This window comes from Paramisgurnus dabryanus, chromosome 21 (assembly GCF_030506205.2).
Source record: "Paramisgurnus dabryanus chromosome 21, PD_genome_1.1, whole genome shotgun sequence".
Lineage (NCBI taxonomy): Eukaryota > Metazoa > Chordata > Actinopteri > Cypriniformes > Cobitidae > Paramisgurnus > Paramisgurnus dabryanus.
This window is the reverse complement of record NC_133357.1, coordinates 12,372,644-12,391,067: the sequence shown is the minus strand read 5'-3', so window position 1 is coordinate 12,391,067 and position 18,424 is coordinate 12,372,644. Positions and strand designations below refer to the sequence as shown.

General features: G+C 38.8%; 1 protein-coding gene across 2 annotated transcripts in view; it reads left to right on the top strand.

Moving 5' to 3' along the window:
• arhgef25a (Rho guanine nucleotide exchange factor (GEF) 25a) overlaps positions 1 to 18,424 on the top strand; it is a 95,300-nt gene that overhangs the window by 58,286 nt on the left and 18,590 nt on the right. For both annotated transcript variants that reach the window (XM_065285616.2, XM_065285617.2), the window contains 4 exons: positions 5,731 to 6,041; positions 8,811 to 8,921; positions 17,631 to 17,755; positions 18,101 to 18,167. In XM_065285616.2, coding sequence (XP_065141688.1) covers positions 5,731 to 6,041; positions 8,811 to 8,921; positions 17,631 to 17,755; positions 18,101 to 18,167 — 614 coding nt within the window. The remainder of the gene's footprint in view (positions 1 to 5,730; positions 6,042 to 8,810; positions 8,922 to 17,630; positions 17,756 to 18,100; positions 18,168 to 18,424) is intronic.

Genomic DNA, 18,424 nt, shown 5'->3' with positions numbered 1-18,424 from the left:
ACAACATGTATTTAGCCCATCATGTGTGTGGCTCGTCATGTCAAAATATGTGTTCGGCGCGTCATGTAAACTTATGTGCATCATGCGTGATGCCAAAATACAAGCCTGATGCAGATGCTTCAAAGGGGTTTATGATAAAAGAGCCACTTACGTTTGGCAGATACTCCCTTAATCTCATGTGTAATCAGGGTTTAGAGTTAAGGGGGTCGCACACCGGATGAGAAGCGCAGCACCGCAGCGCACCATGAATCTAAAAACAGAGATTCGGCACCTGGCAGCATCTATCCGTTATGACTCTGGACACTGCTCAAATCCCTGTCACGTCACTCATATAGTTTAACATAAAATAACATCATATTTGTCCCAAATTGTTAGCGATTAACATTGGCTGCTAACATATATTTTGCATTTTGAAGTAGACGCTATCTGACTAAGCTTGCGAAATTTAATGTGCACTTCCGGTGTACGATACCTCTAAGATGTCCTAGACGAACACGGCGCAGCGCTTCTCGTCCGTTGTGCAACCCTCTTTAGTGTCTTGCGAGTATTTTGTGAGCGTGAGCATCTCTTTTATCATAAACCCTTTTGAAGCTTGTGCAACAGGCATGTATTTTGACAAGATGCATGATGCACATGGTTCACATGACGCAACGAACACATATTTTGACATGACGAGCAACACAACACACTCCGAAACCATATTTAGAATTCGGGGCCCTCGGAAGAGAAGTCACCGGCCTCCACTGGTGCAATCCCTGTGATTTAATATTACACAATTAAATAATTAAACTCTTTTATATATAATAATAAAATAATTGTCAAAAAAATTACATTATGTTGTACAGTATAAAGAGCTCAACAGGGTAAAGCTCCAAAAAGCACATCCATCATTTAAATACTCTACTGTGTGTATAAATTAGGGCTGGGCATAGATTAATCTAGATTAATCTCATACAAAATAAAAGTCATTTTTTGCATAATATATGAGTTTGTGATGTGTGTAAATATTATGTATATTTAAACACACACATACATACATATATATACATTTAAGACATTTTTATTTAAATATTGTTTTTTTATTTATATATAATTTAGAATATATAAAAATATAAATAAATATATATACACATGTAAATGTTTCTTAAATACATACATGAATGTGTGTGTATTTAAGTATACATAATAATTACACACAGCACAAACTCATGTTATGCAAAAAATACTTTTATTTTGTATGAGATTAATCTAGATTAATATATGCCTAGCTCTAGTATAAATACTTTGCTGGGTTAAAAAATGTCTTCCTGAGTAAATGTATGCTTGTGAGGTCAAAACCATTAATTTTTTTAATATATCACGTACAGATCAATACAACATGCAGATTAGCTCGGGTTAGTTTAAATATGGCAGCACGTTGATAACATTGAATCTCATTGGTTCTTTTGGTCTCATTACAAAATGCATATAACTGAGGATATTGTATTGGTATACTTCAATTTGAATTACAATTATCATTATCTGTCACTATTTCTTTTACACCCCACAAAGTTAAATAAGATTTTTCTTGCTTTCTTGTTTAAGATTTTCTCCCTTTCCTTCTATTTGAAAGAAGGGCTCTCCTGCATCCATTCATCTCACCATCACAGATCTTTTTACGTTCATTCCCTGCTCGTGCTTTCATGTTGATGTTCTTGCTGAGGGCCGATGAAACAGCCCACTGGTCGCTCTGAGCTGAAACACATGCTTTCCTAAAATTAAAGGCTGACCTGCCAGCGGGGGGCTATGGGGAATTCTGTGTTTTCTTCCGTCCAACTGTGTGAGAGAGAGAGACCCAATCTCAGATAGCCTTTCATTGTTCATGCAGAGTTCGTATTGAATAGAAATGGATCTCAACATCATATTGTCACTGGAAAGGGGTCAAATATGCAATAGATAGTCTCCACAGTAAACAGAGCAATTTATCTTTAAAGTCCAAATACTTATGGAATGCACTGTATAATTGTTTTAATAAAAATATATAGTAATAAATTAATGTATATATAAAAATGTTATAAAAGTAGAATACCATTGTGCACTGATCAATTTAAGGATATTGTAAAATAATGTAATATTATGCATATCTATTTCTATCAACATTCCTTTCAGCTGTCCAGGGTATTTGTGGTTAGAAAAATCCTCTCTAGTGTTGAGCATTGAAATTCATTCATAACAATATTAAGAGAATTTCTCTCGCTCACTTTCTATCTCTCTCTCTCTCGCACACCAACAGCACTTAGCCGAGCTTTCAAATCAATTCATCCTTTCTGTTTACCAGCAATCAAAATGGAGAGAGACCCGCCTTTCTGTCACACAACTACACAGTCCTCGACTCGTAATGCAGTTTGTGATTTACGTTGTAGAATTGCTCAAAAAAGCTTGGATCTTTTCACGCTCCGATCGATTGGATCAAAGTGGCACCACCAAGTAACTGTTTTGTGTTACGATGATGGATAATACATTGTTTTGCGTGGGTGTCACCGCTGATTTGTGGGGGATGTGGTAAGCGATGGCTGCCGGTTCCAAGCAGACTTTGGTTCCTGATAACATTCAGTGCCTTGCTTCAGAACAAAACAGGGTAATGAATTGGATTTGGCTTTTTCATAACTGGCACTCTTTCTAAATCTGTCGGATCCGTGCTGAGTGCTCTATGAAACCATTCCTCTTGTATGTCCCATACGGAGCCAGTCTAGCACATTGTCTACCACAGAGAGAACGATTCCCCCTCGAGCACACAGCATCCCAACATGAGGAAAGCAGCTTTTCCCTGCTGTTTAGCCAGCAATAAGAGTTCTAATCCTTCCACTTTAGGTTCTGCTGAATTCCATCTGGGTTGAGGTCAACTCCGTTATTTCGCTGATTATTTTCCAATGAAAGTGGAAAGTTTGTGGATTAGATCTCAACAGGGGTTGTTTCACTGTGTATCAGCACAAATTTTAGGTCAGTTCTGCTACAGTACACAAAACATTAACTTAATAAATTAGTTGGACCCTCTGTGTTAATCTCAAGCCAGGAACTCATTCCCTGTTTTTACTCTTTTTTGCCTTTAAAAATCAGGGTCGACTGGAAAAGAAATGAGAGATTGTGTTTAAGACATGATGTCGAATTAGTAATTAGCCAAGAATACAACAGCTATTGCATCCCACTGTGATGTGGCTCCATCTTTCACATTTTTCCTATTTGAAAGAAAAATCACAAATCTTTAATGTCTCTATTGTTCTTGCTAGACAGCAATTAGATAAATGGAAAGCAAATGGTTTAAGTCTCCTGCTTCCCACATTTTGTCCTCAGGAAGTGATCATGTGTCTCTGGTGCTTCCTCAACAATGTCTTAATATTAACAGTCTTAATCGGATTTGCCAAAATACCATAGCCTGTAGTCTGAGTCTTATATGTGACCATGTCTGTAAAATCCAGGATAAAGTCTTATTATCTAATTATGATGAGCGTCAAAGTTTGAGTTTAATCACAGATTTCACATTATGTAGCGCTTATGTGTGGTTTAGTTTTTTTTTATTCTTACATTTTCTGACTCTATCATTTGCAAAGTTTATATTGTAGTTGCATCTTTAGTAATCTTGCAATTGCAATTTGTCTTGTCCAAGAAAGTGCAGGTTTTTGGCAAAAACCTTGCATGCACTTAAAGGGTTTTGCAGGGAAAGACAGTCAAATTTGTTAAATAGCAATTAAATGACTAAAGAGACATTTATAAGGCTTTTCAATTACTGACTAATAACAATATTCCCTTTAAAGGGACACTCCACTTCATGCTCATTTTCCAGCTCACCTAGAGTTAAACTTTTGATTTTTACAGTTTTGGAATCCATTCAGCTGATCTTCGGGTCTGGCGGTACCACTTTTAGCATAGCTTAGCACAATCCATAGAATCTGATTAGTCCATTAGCATCACGCTAAAAATAACCAGAGTTTGGATATTTTTCCTATTTAAAACTTGACTCTTCTGTAGTTACATCGTGTACTAAGGCTGACGGAAAATTAAAAGTTGTGATTTTCTAAGCAGATATGGCTAGGAACTATACTCTCAAACTGGCGTAATAAAGTGTATTTAAGTATAAAGTGCGGAAGATCACAAACTAATCAGTATTACCATTATCATGTCGCAATGCTGTTAACGGTCTATAGCCACACTTTACATTTAGGCTTACGCAAATTAAAACAATGGTAACTTTAGAAAAATCTCTAATCTCCGAGTCTGAGCCAATCAGTGTTTGCATAAAGTCAGATGGAGAAGGCAGTGCTGGTTCGTTTTAAATGTTCTAATATCCATATTTGACACGATCCATAAAATGCCGCAAATCACATTAATATGCTAAAGACATAAAGACGCATGACGCCGCAATACAACCAATCAGAGAAATGGGTCTATTTTAATAAAAAAAACATATCAACTATATTTTCCTCATTCAATTACATTAAAAGTCATGAAACATTCAATGTTTAATTTATTTTAATTATTTTGATATATATTAAATCAATAAAAAAAAGTGTAGGGGGGCACAACAACCTGTATGGGGGGTCACGGCTTGTGAATGCCCCCCAGAGACCGGATCTGGTCTAAACTCTATATATATTTTCTAAGCAATTTCTGATAAAACATCTGAGACTGAGGCTTAAAAGAAATACAACCAAGAACTCTACCAAGTCTCCTGAGGAATGAAAGGAATTTCTAAGCAATACATTTTTCCTATGGGTTTTCCTTGCAAAAATGCCGTTTTAGCTAGTTATATAGTCAGTACTGACACAGCTTGACATCTAGCACTGCATGTCTCTGGGCAGAGAGTGCTGTTCGTGTATGTGTGTGTCCCGTTCTGTCAGGCCTTGTACAGGGCTGAATCAGGAGGTCAAGCAGAGGCTGGATAAGAAGGGTGAGAGACTATAACAGGCAATGCTCGCCCTTGTTGCTGCAGATAACCTCGACAGCCACTGTTCTGGGTCAGGAAAAGAGTTGGGGGGGCACAATGTGGAGAGAGAACAAAAAAAAAAAACGTTGGTGACCTTCCTGTGGATGAGGATTAAAGTGTGCTTCCTGTGGACGTCCCTTTCTGCTCATTTCCCAGGGTCCCTCTGACACCAGCACCGCAGTGTGAGCCTGCGCCTCGACTTTGGGGCGGGGTCTATATTTGGTTCCCCAGGGTCACACGACAGCTTGGATAACCAGTGTAGCTCCTTCAGGTCTGCCATGAACTGGTCTGATAGGCCCTCATGTGATTAACACAAACTGGGATGTGTGAAATGGGACCTGTCAACACAGGGCTATATGTGCTTTGTAAGCCAGATAAGTAAGGATGAACATGCTTCACTAAAAGCCTAGGAAATGCCCTAAAAAGCCCATCAGTAAGTCCTAAAAAGCTTAGATTAAAAGTTTTAATTTTCTTATATTGACAGCTTGATGTTTGCATTCGTAATTTCTGTATAGGTTTAACGATTTTAAATCTAAATCTTTCCTATTACCATCTGGTCTGTTTTTATAACTCTTTTCGCTGATATTGAAAAAACAACTTCCTTAAATCTAAGCTATAAAACAGCAACCTCTGGTCAAGAACATTTTCTCTGGTTTTATATGCTATGTGACCCTTGTGTGTAAGTATATGTGTGCTTATGTAAAATGTGTTATATTTAATGGAGCTTTATTTTCTTTCCATTTTCCTCTCCCTTCCTTTTGTCTGCACAGACTCATACTCAGCCGCAGGCAGTGAGGGCAGTATCTCCACCTCTGTGGCCTCTCTACCACCCCAAACTTCAGGTAGTTCGGCCCCAAACTCCCCTGGCTCCCGCCGCTCCGTCAGCACCTTGAAGAAGTGGCTTACCAATCCTGTGCGTAAGCTCAGCGTTGGGGCGGCCGGAGCAGCCAAAGGGGAGCGGCAGGTCCGCAGACTGGAGGGCAAACCCCCGCCTCAACCTACCAAGAGCAGCCAAGACCTGGGCAATTCACAAACAACAGAGGAGCAATTCACCATCCTGCCAGTCATAGACAAAGAACTGGTGAGGTTTAATGTACTTTTTAAATAGTGTATGAATATTGTAATCAAACAGTACAATTACAGTACCCCAAAAAGTTTTTGGATACTTAAGCCACACTGAATTGGGGTTGGATTTCAAAATATAAAACCAGCTAGCATTTTTTAAAGAAAGGTAGCACACACAAAACAATCCAATAAATAATATATGTGGTTACACATACTGAAGTATTTTATAGTAATTACTATGGCTGCCTAACGATTAGTGGCGACTAATTGTTTGCAGAAAAAAACGTTTTTGTTTATATAATATATGTGCGTGTACTGTGTATTATAATAATGTATAAATACACACACACACACACACACACACACACACACATGCATGTATATTTAAGAAACATTTGCATGTGTATACATATAATTTATATTACATATAAATATAAATATTTATTATATAAATATATTTTTTCTTACAATTATACATGCATGTATAATCGCGACTAATCATTAGGCATCCCTAGTAATTAACACCCGTTGTTAATGTATACTATTCTTTATTCTTAAAGGGGCCATGGAATGAAAATCTGACTTTTTCCATGTTTTAGTGCTATAATTGGGTTCCCAGTGCTTCTATCAACCTAGAAAATGTGAAAAAGATCAACCCATTAACTTGCATGTGAAAAAATAGGTAATTGAAATTTGGCTCTCTTTATGATGTCATAAGGAGCCCTTATTATAATAATACCGCCCCTTAATCTGCACTATCCAACCACAGCACTTTCATTTAGTGCAGTGAGAAAGACAGAGGGAAAATAATTCACAGCACAATTGGGTTTCAATTGCATCAAACCACCATCATTGTGATCAGTGTTTGCACTTCATCTGCTCATTTGCATTTAAGCAGTGTTGGGAACGTTACTTTAAAATAGTAATTAGTTATAGTTACTAATTACTTCTCACAAATAGTAACTGAGTTAGTAACTGCGTTACATTATTATAAAAGTAATTAATTACCAGGAAAAGTAATTACTGCGTTACTTTAAAAAAATAACTTCAATTTCAAATAACTTGAATGCCCCTTACAAAATTAAATATGTTAAATGACTAAAATGGATACTAAAGAGAAATCACTAATTTTGTGGCAGCATGTGACGTGAGGTGCTTTATTAGATCAGAATTACTTGCCACAGACGTGGAGAGACTTTTTCCTAATGGGCATAAGTTGCACATTACATAAACATTCTTGCCTTTCACCTCAACAATGGAAAAGTAGTGCTTTATACTTCGTGTTTGCGACCGCTACCTTTGAGCTTGTTGTACGTGCCATCGCCCTGTCGCCGGTGTTTTCGGAGTGATTGATGCGTGATGACCGGGCTGCATGTCAGTGCTTTGAGATGGGGCACAGTCAGCAGCAGCACCGCTGCTCGTTGAGAAGAGAAAACGACGCGTATTTTCATGTCAGTCTACAAAAGTCTCCAACCACGCCAGAAAAGATAGCTAGATTTGTCCTATAAAGTCGCTAAAGTGATAGAAAGTTGCTAAATCTAGCGACAAAGTGACCAAGTTGCTCAGACTTTTTAACACTGCTGCTCGCTCCTCGGACTTGGACTGCGCGTGTGGGCGGGCCTTTTTGTGAACTCTGCCTCTGGTTGGCTACCGATGGAAATGAAGCCAATCATCATCCGTTATGTTTCTCACAACACACACAAGAGAAAAACAGTGTTTGGCTGAGAGAGTGAGCATACGTGGCTGAAAATCACTACAGTAAGATCAATTTTAGTAATGCGCAGCATTTTAATGTCAGTAACAATAACGGCGTTATAACGGGGGAAACAGTAATTTATTTGATTACTCGTTACTGAAAAAAATAACGCAGTTACTAACGCCAATTACTTATAACGCCGTTATTCCCATCACTGCATTTAAGGGACACACCCAAAACGGCACATTTTTGCTCACACCTACAAAGTGGCAACTTTAAAATGCTATAATAAATTATCTATATGATATTTTGAGCTAAAACTTCACATATGTGCGCTGGAGACACCGAATATTTATTTGACATCTTAAAAAATTTTTGTGACATGGCCCCTTTAACTATAATGACTTGATGATCTGTAGTATATATACTAGAATATTTAGTATTAAAGGAAAACACCACCGTTTTTCAATATTTTACTATGTTCTTACTTCAACTTTGATGAATTAATACATACCTATCTTTTTTCAATGCGTGCACTTTTAATCTTTGTACATCGCTTCTTGAATGTGTTAGCATTTAGCCTAGCCCCATTCATTACTATGGCTCCAAACAAAAGTTTTGTTTTGTGCCACCATACTTATTTGTGTAACTACTCATGTAACAGTCTTTGAATAGGGAAAACATGGAAGTGTTTGGTGGCTTCTAAATTCATCCCTGTTTGGAACCATAGGAATCTCAATGTTTTTGTATTTTCTCTCGACATCAGACTATATCTATGAACCTGTCTCTCAAAGAAAACATCAGATATCAGCACACCACAAGTGTCTTCCTATCCCACTCATGTTTTTCATATGACAGTGTGAATTGCACCACATTGTGCAGCCAATTGCTCACTAGAGCCCTGTGGTTTGCTTCTGTTTAAATAAACTATGTGCTGGTTGTCTGTTTTGACCTGTAATAGCTTTTTAACACCCACTCCTCATAGTGGAATTATGGGTGGGTTGTATTTTAACGTCTGTATTGTTTGAGTGTAAAATCTGCAGATCCTGGCTGTTTTAAAGCTACATGTTGTGTGTGATGTGTGTACAGGAGTGGAGAGATGGCTTGTCTGCTCCCGGCAACTACGATCCAGGTATCCTGCAGTCTCACAGCTACGAATCCGACTCACCACAGGGATTTACTACAATAGGACAAACACAGGTCAGTCCAGCCATTCAGATGTCCAGAATCAGGAGTTTGTACTGTGTGTAACATGCATGAAGTTTAACCAATAAACAAAAGATGAATACAGTAAATAAATGAATACCGGTATATTTCATTAAGCAGATGCTTTCAGCCAAAACGACTTCCAGTGCATTTATTTTTTGTAAGTGAATGTACATCAGTTTACTGACAATGCTCCTCCAACTGAGCTACAGGAAATTAGTATTAGTGTCTTTGGTATCTATTAAGTATGTCTGCCTTTTGCTTTAATGCAAAAAAATTGCACTATTTGAGCCAATGCACATAAATGAATACACACATGAAGACTGATGATGAATGATGATAATGATGAAGATTTTCTTTGTCATAAATATGCAGATAATTTACTCGATGCTTTATATTTCCTGTCTTTCTCCATTGAGAAGCTGATATGTAGTTTATATTTCGGTTTACAGTTCATTCTTGACATGCCTCCCTTTCATTCAGTGCACTGACATATTACTTTGGACCTGACACAGAGAGATGTGTGCTGTGGGGATTCAGTGTGAGTTTATTATTTGTTGGCTAATGGAAAATTCCTGAATGAATATGTAAGCACTCGTCCGATTCGGCCTGTCTCACGGATAGAGGAATGCGGCACATGTTTATGAAACTGACTGTGTTGTTTTATTCTCTGCACAAATGGGGGTCTGACACAGCAGTTTGAGCACGAAGCCGCTGATGATATAACCGTAGCGTTAGTCCCGTCATCCCCGGCATAATGGAGGAAGGGACGTTACGTTGGATTACCTCCCTGTGCTTTAGCTAACTTTAACACAATTTCCTGTAGAAAAAAACAAGCATTATGATCTCAGATTTTATTAAAGGGACAAGCAAAGACTTCAAGATGGAAAGCAAGGAGATAAAAAGGGGAAAATTAAAAGCGAGGGGGCTCTCCTCCAGGCTTTGCCAAAAGACATCTGGAAATGATCGCTGAGTAAACCTGTGAGCCAGTCAGGAGCACTCATGCTCTAAAACACACAAACACAACCTTGTACGAGAAACACAACAAAACAGTGTAATATTACACACAGAGAGGCGTGGTGGAACACACACATAAGCAAAGTCTGGGACATAACATTACACCATACAGCATTACTCTGATAGTTTCATTTACTGTTTACTTTAAAATGTTTATTTTTCCAGTGAAAAATGTAAACTCCCTTGATGCATGTTTACACAATATACAGTAGTGGCCATAAGTGATGTCCAACTTCCCCCTTAATGTAAATTCTTTGATAAAAGATGCTTTAAAAATTATGTTTGCATGTTGCTTTGGTGTGTTTGGAATATAAACTGAAGCTCAGCTTCTGAGAAGAATTTAAGGAGGCTTGGGGAAATTATACACAACACGTGCAAAGTTTATAAAGACATAGCCTAGGACAATGACTACAAAATATTAAAATATCAATACCCTATTTTGTAATTAGTGTATACCTTACTTGTGAGCTTTTTAAAAGTTTAAAGGAGACATGTCGCAATTTTTTTTTAAGATGTTAAATAAATCTTTGGTGTCCCCAGAATACTCATGTGAAGTTTTAGCTCAAAATACCATATAGATAATTTATTATAGTATTTTAAAGTTGCCACTTTGTAGGTGTGAGCAAAATGTGCCGTTTTGGGTGTGTCCTTAAAAATGCAAATGAGCTGATGAAATACAAACACTGATCAGAATGATGGTGTTTTGATGCAATTTACACTCAATTGTGCTGTCAATTATTTTTTCTCTCTCTTTCTCTCTGCAATAAATGGCAGTGCTGTGGTTGGATAGTGCAGATTTAGGGGCGGTATTATTATAATAAGAGTTCCTTATAACATCACAGGGAGAGCCAAATTTCAAAAACTTGTACGAACCCTGGCGAAGTGCATTCGGCACAGAAATATTCTGTAACACGCCCAACTGCTTTTTTGACACTTTGCCTACTTTTAGCATGAGGAAACAACTCTATGGGCCCTATCTTGCACCCAGCGCAATTGACTTTGTCAGTGACGCATGTATCATTCATATTTTGCACCGGCGCACAGCAGGTTTTTCCCTCCACAGACGCACGTCAGCAAACTAGGGAATGAACTTGCGCTCCCTGGGCGGTTCAGCGCAAAAAAGGAGGCGTGTTCCAGCGCAAACCATCCCTGATGCTATTTTGCAGTTTCAAAAAACAATTGCGCCACTGACCAGAAAAAACTAGTCTAAAGTCAGTGGCGCGTTGCACGTTGTTCATTATGCTATTTTAAGGGCGCATGCTTGACCATTATGTAAAGTGTGCACAACGCGCACACACTTTGCTTATCTAATCTACACAGATGCAACAGTTATTTTTGCAAATCATAAATTGTTACAATAAAAAATATTAACACATGAGATAAGGGAAATCATAGTGGTGAGCATTGTGGTGATAGTTTTTATTTATTTTGTGTGGCTGCATTAAAAAATGATCATGCAAATAACGATTAAAATATTTTCATAAGTTTGTTGTGTGGCTGTATTACGTTTATTTTATGTAAATAATAATTAAAATGTTTTCATAAGAAACCTTAATGTATGTGAACTTGATTTGTAAGTGTACTTTGGGGTTGGACTGCTTGTGTTTCTTGGCTTTCAGCGGTGAGGGTGGACGCAGCGATGTCCTCTGCTGGCGTCTGTGTAAAGGCAGATCCACCTCCCGTTACACGGCGTGGCCGATTTATGCTGGCAAGCTTGGGATTCCCCCGTCTCCTGACATCATTGTAGCGCTTGCGGCGCAACGTCCTGGGGATGCCAGCTGATGAGACAATTGCGGCCTTTTCCTCCCACGCCTGTTTAAACTACGCTGATTTGGGCGGGTTTCTCCCATCCCCATACAAAACAACTACCTTTCACTGCTCTTACAAGAACGTCGGTCTCCTCGGCTGTGAACCGCTCCTGGCGTGCGCCTGGTAAATCCATCTTAATAATAGCAACCCGCCATGGAACTTGCGCACTTGCGTTTAAAGGGAATGTTGGATGACGTTCTGATTGGTTTATTTGACGTTACGCCCAAACCACACCTATGAATAATGAACCTACTTCAGACCAACCCCTTATTGATTTGCCCCTGGCGCAAGAGTTATTTCTCCCGCCGGGAAAATAGCAACAGCGCCCAAGATCCGCCCACAAAGTCACTTGCCCTTTGCGCTTAATTGACATTTGCTAAAATTAACATTTACTAATATTAATAAATGCTGTAGGAGTATTGTTCATTGTTAGTTCATGTTAGCAAATGTGTTAACTAATGTTAACAAATACAACTCTTATTGTAAAGGGTTAACAAATATTTAAACAAAAAACATTTTAGGATTTCATGAATTTTCACAACGTAATAAATTAGAATGGCTGTATTTGAAATGCTTATGGAATTTCCGTTTATTGTAATCCACATCATCTCTTCATGGAATGTCTGACATTTCTCTCTCTCTCTCTCTGGGCTCTATTTTAACGATCTGAAACGCAAGTGCGAAGCGCAACGCGCAAGTGAGTTTGTGGGCGGATCTTGGGCGCTGTTGCTATTTTCCCGGCGTGAGAAATAACTCTTGCGCCGGGCGCAAATCAATAAGGGGTTGGTCTGAAGTAGGTTCATTATTCATAGGTGTGGTTTGGGCGTAACGTCAAATAAACCAATCAGGACGCTATCCAACATTCCCTTTAAACGCAAGGGCGCAAGTTCCATGGCGGGTTGCTATTATTATGACGGATTTACCAGGCGCACGCCAGGAGCGGTTCACAGCCGAGGAGACCGACGTCCTTGTACGGGGGAATCCCACGCTTGCCAGCATAAATCGGGCACGCCGTGTAACGGGAGGTGGATCTGCCTCAGGACTTGACGCCAGCAGAGGACATCGCTGCGTCCACCCTCACCGCTGAAAGGGTTTGGGGGCTTTGAAATCGGACCCAAGAAACGCAAGCAAGGTCCAACCCCAAAGTACTCTTACAAATCAAGTTCATATACATTAAGGTTTATAATGAAAACATTTTAACTATTATTTACATAAAATAAACGTAATACAGCCACACAACAAAGTTATGAAAATATTTTAATCGTTATTTGCATGAGAATAAATAAAAACTATCACCACAATGCTCACCACTATGATTCCCCTTATCTCGTGTATTAATATTTTTAAGTGTAACAATTTATGATTTGCAAAAATAACTGTTGCATCTGTGTAGATTAGATAAGCAAAGTGTATGCGCGTTGTGCACGCTATACATTATGGTCAAGCATGCGCCCTTAAAATAGCATAATGAACCACGCGCAACGCGCCACTGACTTTAGACTAGTTTTTTTTGGTTAGTAGCGCAATTGTTTTTTGAAACTGCAAAATAGCATAAGAGATGGTTTGCGCCGCAACACGCCTCCTTTTTGCGCTGAACCGCCCAGGGAGCGCAAGTTCATTCCCTAGTTTGCTGACGTGCATCTGTGGAGGGAAAAACCCGCTGTGCGCCGGCGCAAAATACGAATGATACATGCCTCACTGACAAAGTCAATTGCGCTGGGTGCAAGATAGGGCCTCTCTCTCTCTCTCTCTCTCTCTCTCTCTCTCTCTCTCTCTCTCTCTCTCTCTCTCTCTCTCTCTCTCACACACACACACACACACAGACACACACAGACACACACACACACACACACACACACACACACACACACACACACACACACACACACACACACACACACACACACACACAGGTACAATACAGTAATACACAGTTCACGCATAAGCAAAGGAAGTGCTCCTACAAACAACCTGAAAGAAAGCGATAGGAGAATAGATGGAGGAGACGTGCAAGGTCTCACTATAAGAATCCTTGCTACTGAAGCTTGTTTGTTCGAAGAGGATATGTGATGTTAAAGTGGAAGAGCAGTGTACTGTGTCTTTTTGTGAGAGAGAAATTGTTGGTCTTGTAGCCATAGGAATAAAAGCTGTGACTCCAACAGGTTATTGTGCTGTTACCAAGCATCTAAACACTCTTGTTTACGGGGGGAGTCTTGCGAATGAGTGTAATCCCTGTTTTGTTTGTTTGTCTTTCAGACAAACGTCCATTGACACTCATACGCAAACAAACTGCAGGGTTTTATGGGAAAACAATAAGTCGTTCTGTCTTTCTTTGCTGATAATTGGCTATGGCTTTCTGTCTGTACTGATACCTCATTCATTCATTACCTGTGTACTGTCACTTAAAATGTACCATTGATTTGAACTGTTTAACAGCTATGATATGACGCACAGTGTTTTATGTCACACAGAGAAGTCTGTGTCAGCTAGATGACAAGTAACAGTGCTTGTTTTTGTGTAACTATGTTGCTAAGGAGTTGTTCTGGGTTGCTAAGGTTTTCTGTAGTTTTACTGCATTGATACGTGGTTGCTCTAGTGTTTACCCTATGCTATTTATGGGTGGTTATTTAGTGGCTCAAATCAAAAGAGCCACCCATTTTATCACAAGTCTGATTACTTTACCTGCCTGTATAGCACAAATATTGATGGGTTATTTAATAAAAACCATTTGTTCACACCCCTAACCATGAGCACCACTATTAACACTTGTAAGGGACATGATAACAAGTGTGATTTATACCATAGTTCATGTCCTAGTTTTACCTATGATGTGGTTAACAAACACAGTAACAAAGACAGGACGTCTTTGAACTTCCTTTTCCGTCTCAAAGCACCGCATAACTCGTAGGCCTGTACGCTCATCGATCCTCAGCTAAAACAATGGTTTGTGTCAACCAGAGCAGTTTGGCAGCTTTAGTAAGAACATGGTGACTGAGGTCAGTGGCTTTATAATTGAGGGTCGAATTTGCCTAGAAGAAATTTCTCCCGTTGATAGCGCTGTTTATTTGCATGCGCTGTCTGCGTTAGGGCAAATTTTGCAGTTTAGGAATGAAACCCCCATTAAATCTGTCTAAAGGGAAAAACAAGCAGCCTTTTGTAAGGTGCAATGAATAGTAAGCATCATTTACAAAAGAGAAGCATGTTTACAAAGTAAAGAATTTTTTTACATGAGAGCCACACTGATATGTCAAAGTCTATAGACCCCTTCACGGTTCACGTCACAGGCGGTTCCCACTGCGCATGTCGGGGTCAGAAAAGTCATTACAGCAGATTGAGTTGCGTATTATTCGGTATCGTCAAAAATGCCTACTTACGTCGTGGGCTTTGAAAATCGCACCAGGTCTTCCGTTAAGTTTTCGCGATTCATGCAGAATCTCAAAAACAAAAAAATACAACATCTGCGGCTGCAAGCTATTAACGTGCAGACTGGGACAATGCAAATATCAAAGAGGCTTGTGTTTAGTGCTCACTTCATTTGAGGTAAGTCATCATTTTTCAGCCGTGTTAGATTAAATTATAAAGCCTGGATGGTATGAACAGTTTGACCCCATGCTGCGCGCGCACCCGATAGTCATTCAATGTTTACAAACCTTGAAGGGGTCTATAGGAGAGACACTTTTCCCGCAAAGTATCAAAAGTTACATCCAGTAATATCATCGTCTTATCAGTCGTCATACGCTGTAAAAAACCTGCAGCATTTTTGTCAAATCAACATATATTTTTATGTTACTTAAACTTAAAAAATGTATTTTATAAGTTATGTCAACTTTTTTTAAGCCAAAACTTAAAATAGTAAGTTGAATTGATTGCAAAACCAAACTTCATGCTGCATATTTTACAATATGCATGTCAATTAATACAAAAGGGCGAATAATTGTTCTTTATAATTTACCAGTCAAATTTGTAACTGAGACGAAGATGACTTCCCTTAATGACAAAGAAATGGATTTCCTTAATGCTAAGCATTCTTTACTGTGCCGAACCACTAGGGGGCCACCTTTCTCTTAAATTTATGCGGCGCTGCACAGAACTATTTGCTAGTTAACGTACTGTCCCGCGAAAGCAATTCGAAAGCATTATGCGTGCATAACAAGCAGTCTGATCTCACGGTACTTTGATGTCATATGACAAGCACTAAATACAGTTGAACATGCTTATTGACGTGCGTTTTGATATAATGGGTGTGGTTTTCTAACAAAGTTGGCATCCGGAGCAGAAAAGGCAGAAAAAGCGCATGCCTGCATGATCAAATCATCGTATTATGTACAGCCAAGCCACAAATTAAAGTTTGCCGAGCAGCATGAGGCTTGCAAGCTGCGCAATGAGTTACACTGCCATAGACTGTAAAAAAGATCTCCACACTGTAAAATAATATGCAGTATGAAGTTAAAACAACTTGGTTTTGCAAGTCAATTTAAACTACTATTTTAAGTTTTTGCTTGTGAAAAGTCGACCTAACTTATAAAATCAAGTTGAAATTGTAATTTTTTAATATATTTTTTATTTTATTTTTTATGAGTTTAAGTAAAAATTGTCATTTTATATAATTTTTTTAATAATTTATTGTGAATTTATAAAAAATATAGCTAAAGGGCCAGATTTACTAAACGGGGCAAATTAACGCGAGAGCGCAATTCCAAAAAAGCGCAGATGGGAGTGGTTTTTTACTAAAAAAGTCCAAATTAAATAACACAGGTGCAACAGCTGATTTCCATTATGACCAATGAAATCTACTAAGAGCAGCGCAAATAAGTTCAGGGTCACAAATAAGCAGAGCTGATGGTCTTGCAGGTGCAGGTGATCTACTAACGCCTGATGCGCTTGAGTTCCGCACCACGGACATCTCAGCTACAAATTCGGGGTTTGAAATCTCAGCTAACGAAGCCAAAGTACACTAAAAAGGAGAACAAAAAATTAAGGGTTACAAGAAGTTTTGAAACACCTGCTGTTGGATCTACTTCTGACTCACTTCTACTAGTGATTTTATTTACTTCCAGTGCAAAATGAGTTAATGAGCTTTTTTCAGCGTTAAATAATGGCGCAATATCACGTGTGCAAACATTAGTGAATCAGGTTGCCTAAAATCATTTAAATAATCCATATATTTTGCGTCTGAAAGGGTAACTCCTAGAAATGCATGTGCACCTTTTCAGCTGTAATTATCCACTGCACGTCTTTAATAAATCCCGACAGTCGCTATTTAACGCCAGCATAATGGCTTGGGCTGGCGCAAGTCATTATTTGTAAAAAATAATTTGAAGTGTAACTTTATTTTGAAGTTTGGCTCACGTACCATTCATTTACATGGAGAGGGCGGGTTGCATGACCTATACTGCAGCCAGCCACCAGGGGGCGATCGAAATGTTTTCGCATCACTTTTCATGACGTGTGCCACCCTTGTTGTAGCTCGGTAGAGCACTGCAAATTATGTGGCTTCCACACATTTGTGTAGCTTAAATTAACTTTTGCTTTGGATAGTAGCCTCTCCCAAATGCATGAATGTAAATGCAAATGATATAATTACAATACATGGCCATGCCTTTAAAAAGTATTTTACACGTGGTTAAATTGAATTGAAAATGGTAAATGCATTAGATGAAATGCAGTGTGGCGCAATAGTTTAGCAAATAATGGTGTCATGTTTGCGGATTCTTGTTAGCATGCAGTCACTGTCACAAGAAGACCCAGCATGCTCCTTTCCTGTCACCTTGGCAACCTGAGCTATTACAACCGCTCGCTGTCTCTGTCTGAAGAGTGAGGAACTTTTAAGCACGATGTCTCATCTCTTATACGCAGTTATTCCCTCTGTGTCTGCAGATCACCCATTGCACCAGTCTACACGCGGAAGACAACAGCTCCCTGTACATGGACGACACTTCCAGCCAATCGTCAACCACCATAGACAGCGAAGAGGACCGGAGGAGTGCCTTAGAAAAAAGCATGTGTGTGTGAAATCAAAGACATCATGTTGTTAATAGTCTTTATGTAACATGAGTAAAATGCTTCATGTAGACCTATATTACGGCCTCTTTTTCGAAAAATTGCAATATAGAGGCAATACAAGATATGCACCGGCATTGACATCATATGTGCACATTTCTATTAAAAACACCCTTCATCTTGTCCATAGATAGCTTCCAGATTATTAATATGCAGCTTGAGCTCTGCTAACATTATGATGCTATATTAAACCCTCGCCACGTTTTGTGTTCTGTCAGTATTGTTTTGTTATCAGATGAATTCATGAAAGCAACGAGAGCTCAACTAACCACCTCTCTCTATTGTAGGTATGTACTTAAGGAATTGATAGAGACAGAAAAGCTGTATGTAGCTGATCTAGGACTTATTGTGGAGGTGAGCTGCATTCACAACATAAATAAATGGCTTTTGAAGTGGCATTGAAAACATCTATTAACAAATCACATGAGGATTTGATCAATGCCGCTGGAATGGTATCAATCTCTTGTAATACAAGCAAATGCATTTCAGAGCATTTAATCACTGTTGAATTAGATTTGCTGTATCATCTGACCTGTATCCGTCTCAGCTGTAATACTGATGACATTATAAATCAAACTAATGATGCCAGGAGTTTAAAATAGCTGGATAGA